Source organism: Conger conger, chromosome 16 (genome assembly GCF_963514075.1).
Source record: "Conger conger chromosome 16, fConCon1.1, whole genome shotgun sequence".
In the NCBI taxonomy this organism is placed as follows: domain Eukaryota; kingdom Metazoa; phylum Chordata; class Actinopteri; order Anguilliformes; family Congridae; genus Conger; species Conger conger.
This window is the reverse complement of record NC_083775.1, coordinates 6,169,874-6,177,853: the sequence shown is the minus strand read 5'-3', so window position 1 is coordinate 6,177,853 and position 7,980 is coordinate 6,169,874. Positions and strand designations below refer to the sequence as shown.

The 7,980-nt window shown below is 39.2% G+C and overlaps 1 protein-coding gene across 1 annotated transcript; it reads left to right on the top strand.

Annotated features, from left to right (window-relative positions):
• Positions 1–1,429: 1,429 nt before the first annotated feature.
• hoxb13a (homeobox B13a) lies at positions 1,430–2,821 on the top strand. Its single transcript, XM_061224682.1, has 2 exons — positions 1,430–2,081; positions 2,565–2,821. Exons 1-2 carry the CDS (start codon positions 1,430–1,432, stop codon positions 2,819–2,821), a joined length of 909 nt encoding a protein of 302 aa, XP_061080666.1.
• The last annotated feature ends 5,159 nt before the right edge of the window (positions 2,822–7,980 follow it).

Genomic DNA, 7,980 nt, shown 5'->3' with positions numbered 1-7,980 from the left:
CACTTGTACGAACTAGCAGGCTGTATTTTTTTCCTGCACACTCTGATATGAATGAATGTTTATCATAGCAACAGCTGCCGCAGTTCTCCATTTATTAGAATTATGTTGACGAAATGTATGTGAAATTATTCAATGTTGGCACATGGAATTGAAATAAGCCACGCCGGAAAATGAATAATTATTTTCGGAATTTGAAATTCAATCTGTAATATATACAGCCTATATTAATATAAAAAGGCCTACCACATATCCATGTATTGGTTACAAACGTACAATATGGAGTAAGTGTGAAGCAGGTTTAATTTAATTGATAAGGCAATTGATATTTTGTGAATTGATTCAGGTTTGTATGTCAATTTATTCAATTTGGCAATGTTACATTAGTCCCGTGGGCCTATACGAAACGAATTCATCTAAAACGGCCCCGAACTTCAACAACAATTAGGCTATTATTTGCAATACAACAACTACCACTAATAATAATAATAATAATAATAATAATAATAATAATAATAATAATAATAATGTTCTAAGATCACAAACAATTATACCCGTGTGGTGCACGTGACTGTTCAGTTATGTAAGCCTATCTGTTCACCGTCTTATCAACATTTAAACCGTCAGGTATCATTTACATATTGACTTAATTTAATTACAAAGTTCTGAAAACTATTGTGGTTAATATTTGTATTATCCACAATATACAACTGCTTTCATGGATAGGTTACAGCGAATAGAGTAATTATGTGGTGACGAAAATTGAGGGTTTATATGTGTGCGCATAAGTGTAAACATACAAACCGCGAAAAATAGTTTCTGAAACAGCTGTATCCTGGAACATATGCATACAATACTATTGGTGTATTTTTTTTCCAGAAGTATGACTTATGAGTCAGTTATTAATTACTAACTGAAAAATACATTACGATGTATATCCCCCACAGCTCGTGTTGAGAAGCAGTTATTTAATATATTTTAACAATGCATCTTAGCCAGCTATTTTTGATAGAAGGGATACGTACAATAGGCCTATACAAATATGAATATTGCATTTTTAATATATTGTATATTACTTAATATGCTCACTGAGATTTTTTGGTTTCTGTTTACATGGACACATTGGACTTATGAATGCATTACATGTCAAATGTATGAAACAACATTCAACTTTTCTGTCTTTTACAAACTGAAATGACGAATAGCAGTCTGACCCAAAGAAACCGAATTCCTCAAAACTCGTTTGAGGATTGTGCGGTTTCTCCGAAGCGATCAACGTTCCTCATTTTACATATCACGTGGCATGCTGCCGCCCAATGGAATCCCTGCCCTGGCTCCACCGAGTTGCGTCAACACAGCCGTGTGGATGTAACCGGGTGTCCGTCTCCGCGCGTCGGTCTTCGAAATCTGTAGACTGAATGGTGAGCGTGATATGACCACCTCCTTAGTCCTGAATCCTCGCTGGGCGGACACAGTCATGTTTGTATACGAAAACAACCTGGACGAGCTCAACAAAAGCATGGACGGCCTGGTTGGCACTGGCAATTACGCAGCCAGTCAGTGCAGGAATCTGATGGCCCATTCCGCGTTAGGGGGTCATCCGTCCAGCCTGGTGCACGGCTACGCCGCCGGGGACGTAGCTGGCTCCGGATCAGGCGACGCGGGAAAGCAGTGCCCAACAGTTCCTCAAAGTTCCGCAACGACCCCACTGCCATATGGGTATTTTGGCAACAGCTATTACCCTTGCAGAATGGGGAGGGGCTCGCTGAAGTCTTGCACGCAGCCTAGCCCCCTCAGTTACTCAGCAGAGAAATACATGGACACCCCTGTCACTTCCGAAGAGTACTCCAGCAGGACCAAAGAATTCGCGTTTTACCACGGTTATCCCAGCCCTTACCAGCCCATGGCGAGCTATCTGGACGTTTCCGTGGTGCAGACTCTCGGCACAGGGGAACCCAGGCACGACACACTGCTGCCGATGGACAGCTATCAGCCCTGGGCGTTGACAAACGGATGGGGCGGCCAAATGTACTGCGCTAAAGACCAGGGCCAGGCTGGAAGTATTTGGAAATCGGCGTTAGTAGGTAAAGACACCCAGAACACTGCAGCATGCATTCATTCGACTGTATTATATTCATTATCGCAGTAATAGCCTAATAGCCAAATGCATTCACGCTGAACAATATGCAACTATGGCCTATCTGCTTACATCAAATGCAAGGCGGTACGATGATACTCGTGGCAGTCTAAATATGCCGATCCGGTTTTAATTTCAGCAGTTGCATACAAAAAAAATGTAAATAGTATTTGCTGGTGTTTTATCTGGAAAACAAGTAGACAATATTTTATTCACATTATATTCGCCGCTGTTTCATGCATGTGTCTGTGGATAAACTATTATTGTGATAGGCGACAACATGGCCTGCAACTGTTAGAGCAAGATGGACATTGAGTCGACGGCTAGACCTGGAAAATTATTTTAACCATTTGAAATGTCATCTTTAAAATATTTTGAAACAAACCAGCCTATTCCAATCCAGTTATGCTAATCGTGTTATTTATTCCAGACGTAGTGGGTCACCAGCACGACGGAAGCCCCTTTCGCCGCGGAAGAAAGAAACGGATACCCTACACCAAGGTGCAGCTAAAAGAACTGGAGAAAGAATACACCGCCAACAAGTTCATCACGAAAGACAAGAGGAGGAAGATCTCAGCCGTGACCAATCTGTCCGAAAGACAGATAACAATCTGGTTTCAGAACAGGAGGGTTAAGGAAAAGAAGTTCAGTGCTAAAGCCAAGAACCCTGCTCCTCCGCTTGGTTAACCGATTCCCTCGGAACTCGCGGCTGACATTGAAGAGAAGGACTTTACTGAAGAGAAGGACTGGATTTGTGCCCTGTCGCCTGCACAATTACGCTGCATTCTCTGCGAGAAGAGGACGCACTCGTGGAAATCCAGACCCTCTAGCTGACTAGATGTAAACGGTCTGTACATACAGCAAAGCATGTAGCGAACATCTGCGTTGCAACATAACTTCTGCTTTCATGCATTTTTACCGAGTAACGTTAGACGTGCCAATGTTATCATTGCTTGTAGAGTAGAGTATTGTACTATGTATTGATTATAATCCAGGTACTGTGCCGTTTTGAATATGCATGCACATTTTTATTAATATGTATACTATTAAGCAATTCAATCATATATTAAAACATACATGACATTTTGAAAATGTGTTACACCATATTAAACATAGGTACCTACTGCTCTGCTGCTAATGCACCAGTGACGTCAAAAAAAGAAAAAAGAAAGTTGATATAATTTCTAAAATATAAACGTTTTAGTGACAGAGAAAGTACGTAATCTTTGTATGCAAATTCCTAAGGTGTGATTGTGTATCTCGCTTATGTGTATGGTCTCTATATGCAGACGTGTCCGTGCATGTGCGTGTGCTTGTGGTTGTATGTGTGTGCCTACCCGTGTGTGTATAAGTAAACATTTCAGTCTAAAAAGACAGTTTATTCCTTCATGTCATATTTTTTAAATGGGCTCGCAGTTTGCTGGAAAATGTTCCAATTGCATTTACAATAGAATATAGAACTCCGCACTTGACTCGCCACCTTGCACATTAATCAGAGATACAGTGTGCAATAGCAGTTTTAAACAACGTCTAGGCATTATCTTCACCAAATATAAACATTAACGTGAATATTAAGATTCAATGAAGTTATATGAACATTTTGAACGATTACCTATAAGTTCTATCTGTTGTTTTAGAAAGGTTTAATAGGATACCTACCGGAAATGGGCTAGGCGAAAGCTAAATCACTCAGCTACCATACTGTTAGGTATTACACCATTTTAAATAATCCCTTCATAAATGCCTCTACACTACTCTTACATGTAATATGACCTTGAGCTGCTTATAAAAATAAAGATGGTCTGCGAAATTGCCCTCTCGCAAAAAAAGTAAATAACTTCCATATAGGACGAGTTCAATTACGAGTTTGCGTTTCTCCGTGCACAAGGTTAATGAAATATCTTTCAGGTGACTGTGTAACTGTGAGGATGTTCGTTCGCAGCAGGGGAATGTTTGATGTTTGAAAAAAGGAGCACAGAGGTGCAGGCAGCGACCATAAATCAGCCCTTAACCTTGGCCTTGGACTCCAAATACTCAAAAGATAAGATATGACCTTGACTTCTACAAATTCATGAATAATCAAGCAGGGATCGTCAGGGACTGTTTATGTAGTTGTCTTGGCGAGTGATCGACCGACCACGACCCTGCTGTTTCTGCATCTGCTTCCTTTTTTTTTTTTACAAGCAAAATGTTTTATAAAATGTTATATTCAGACGCAGAGATGAAAGCTCGCCACAAACCTTGCCAATCCGGTCGTCTGTAAGACGTCTTTTCGTGACGTTTAAACTCGCCTACATCCTACATTGAATGGCATAGCCTATTTTCTCAGAGTTTCGGCCCGTACAGGTAAGTTGATTTGCACACTATAATCTGTTTTTATAGCCGTTTTGATGTGTGATTTACGCATCTGTCCTGTCCCGAACAGTTTAACGAGTGGACAATGAGCAGAGCAGAATTTTCACCCGGTACCCTATACTCATCGGCGTCCAGGCGCGTTTGGATGTAAAATGCACGTTGATAAGCATATGTCTAACATTACCACCAAAATATAATTCAGCTCCTTGCGCTATTTGTCGCGTCCTGCTTTAGAGTGGCCGCTGACGCGTAGCAACAACCGACATTGACAGGCCTCTATTGGTGTAAACAGTAGCCAGTGTATTTTAGTACTTTGCCGGTAGCGCGAGACAATTGGTAAAGTAAAGGGAAACGACTAAAGGCACCGTTACCCCGAGACACGTTCAGAGACCAGTTGTAAGTCAAGGTCTGGAAATAAATGACGCATTTCCGTAGTCCCTGTGTTAAACACTGGGCTACCATTCGTTTTCTCAATGAGTAACCTACTGTAAATGCCTACGCTGAAACTACGTCTGACGAGCTTCTGTAGCAGTAAGGCGATCCAAGTGCCAGATAGGATAATTCACTGTATATGGCCTATTTTCAAACCAACATTCATTACACATCCACAACGTTTTCTATGGAAATCTATACGAATGCAGCCAATTCATTCAATTTTTTTATGAACTGAATATTGGATGAAACAATTTATTGAACTCATCGATTAACTTGTTGTCATGTTCAACTTGTATGGCAGGCGAGCATATAGCTATAAATGTTTAAATTACCTGCATAAAAAAAAACATTTAAATACATTAATTTAAAGTGGATAATTTAACATGGGCTTTTGTGAGTTACATTTTGGTAACTCAAGACAGACGACACACATCATTTATTATATTTATGTAGTTCTTAACTTTCACTTTCGTTCACAATCTTTATATAAAGGGAAATCGTCGACAGACCATGTAGCATGTTACATTACATTATACAGCATGGGAAATAACTTGTGCTTGTGTAGTCCAAAACAAAGTTTTGTCGTTCTTTGATCATTTAATAAATATATACTCATCTGCTACTTTATAATAGATAATGAATGGCACTCCACTCATAGCTAAGACTGACATACATACTTGAAAGAGGCGTGCTTTGTATTTTGTCATATTGTGTGGATTAATAGTGTCTTCTATCCTCTTCAGACAACGAAACAGACAATTCTCGCATATTAACCTATACGGTAGAAAACGGCCACTATCAGTTTATTAAAGACGAATATTTCTGCCAAATTATTTGCCAGATATCTAATGATTATAACTGACAAGTCTTATGCATCTCTAGGCCAAGATGTTGTCGACGTCACATTTTCAAACTGAATGGAATGAGGCTTGAGTCGAATTTGGGTAATAATAAAATAATATTCTGTATAGCATTACATTCATGCTAACACGTAAGTAATATACCGACTATGTTTGCTAGTAAGCTATTTAAATTGAAACATTATTCAAAGACATTTGTATTCCATCTACTTTACCAATCGCAACTGTTTGGTTTATGTCGACCTATACCTACATACCAAAAAAAAAACAAACAGACAGACAGACAAACAAAAAAACAAAAAAAAACAATTAAGCCGGCATGATGGAAATGTAATTCCACCGTGTTTTTCTGCCTGCTCCTGTGCCGTTCCTCATTTCCATGAAAATTGACAGTAGAAGAGTCGAAAAGACTTATAAGTCTTATAAGACTTATAAGTTGTTCGTAACTTTCCAAATTGTATATATATTTTTTCAACCAATTGAATCTTTAAAATACAGTAAAATAATTTATGACTACAGTGGGGTATTATATAAATAATGTATCTACTTTAACATTTCAAGTTCAGAAGAAATAATAATACTGGGGTTCAGACACCATTTTTGTTCATGCCAATTTGTTTCACGAATGAAAATATGTCCAGTAACATGGACAGATACGCCAACAAAAGAGTCAGAAATGGATTAATATAAAAGACCAAGATTAATATGAAGATAAATATACTTTTTGGCGTGCTGCTATAGACTTTAGCCTTGTATGCCCGTCATAGACTCGTAGGTCTACACCCGTGAGCATGCTTCAAAGGGATGTTTCTCAAGTTCACGTCCACAGTCGTGCCCCCCCCCCCCCCCCCCCCCCCACCACCACCCCTCTCCCCTCTCCCTTCAGACACCCCCCACCTCCGTTTTCCGCAGTTAGGGTTAGTCTTTTGTCTCCTCGTTGACTTTGCAGTTGAACTTGAGACATCTTGTAAACAATAAGTTGTCTGGCCCCTGTCTGGCCGGCGTTAGTCATTGAACGCGGGGTGCAAAGGCTGATCTGGGAAACACAGGAAAAAAAGGTAACACACTATTCCAAACAAATAGCGCAACGGAGAGGAAACGGATATAAAATATATGGTGCCAAGCCATTTTCTACTACCCGATACAGCTATAGGAAGAGGTGTGGCGTGAAGAACAGTTAAAACACAACACGCAACAGGCTGAGGCAGACGAAAGAGATTTATTTCACAAACATCTCCCACAAACGACGATGTGTGCAGTCGTTGCATAACCATTTTATAAACATAAACATAAATTAACCATAAATGTCCGAAAGCATGTGTTTCTCATGTGCAGTTTAGCTTTTTTTTTTACTTTTAAAGTTGGATTCCAACATTTGTCAGTTTTACCAAAATTGGACTGAAATAATGATTTTGCATTGATTTATGTTTTCCTATTTGTTTTGCTGTAGCCCAACACAAGTGTCATAGAGGCCTAAATTCAGTCGACATGTGTCCTTAACTTGACTTAGAAATAAAAGCGGATGTTCGGCTATTTATTTATTCCCAGAGTGGTAGGGAAACCTCACAAAAAACAAATACAAATGGACAACGGCATTTTGTATAAAAGGTAAGCACATGGGCGGATTGAATAAAAATGTCCATTGGCGCGCTGTTTCACGACCGAAACAACAACAAAAGCATTAGACGTAATTACCAATGTATAAAAAATATTAACGAACGAACATATTAACGAAGTCTTCTGAAAGAATGTTTTCGCTTTTTATTAATCATGAGTTGCATATTGAAAAATAAGCCTATATCTTACTGAACACATTTCGGTTGAGCAAAACATTGGGTCTTAAAATATATATTTTTTAAATACAGGTCTCATTTTAAAGGCAGCACTGTGTTCTGTAATAATTCATACAACGACCTATATCAACAAAGAATTGACAAAGTAACAACGTAAGTGTTTAAGAGACGCACGCTTCAATAGCCTAAGACCGAACCGGTCTGGTAAAGACTAGAATCGTTACCGTTCATATACAGCCCTACTCTCCTGGAGCATTTTTATTAACTTAAGTAGGCCTAGGGCGTTTATCATGAATTTTAAACATCTTGAAAAATCTTGCATGCGCTTATACTTTGCATTTTAGCTCTTCTGATTGTGAATATGTGGCATTACAGTCGAAGTTTGGTGCACTGTGATATGCAA

Coding starts and splice junctions, on each gene's coding strand:
- hoxb13a (XM_061224682.1), top strand. CDS start 1,430: ATGACCACCTCCTTAGTCCTGAATCCTCGCTGGGCGGACACAGTCATG. Junction 2,082..2,564: donor TTGGAAATCGGCGTTAGTAG/GTAAAGACACCC, acceptor TATTTATTCCAG/ACGTAGTGGGTCACCAGCAC.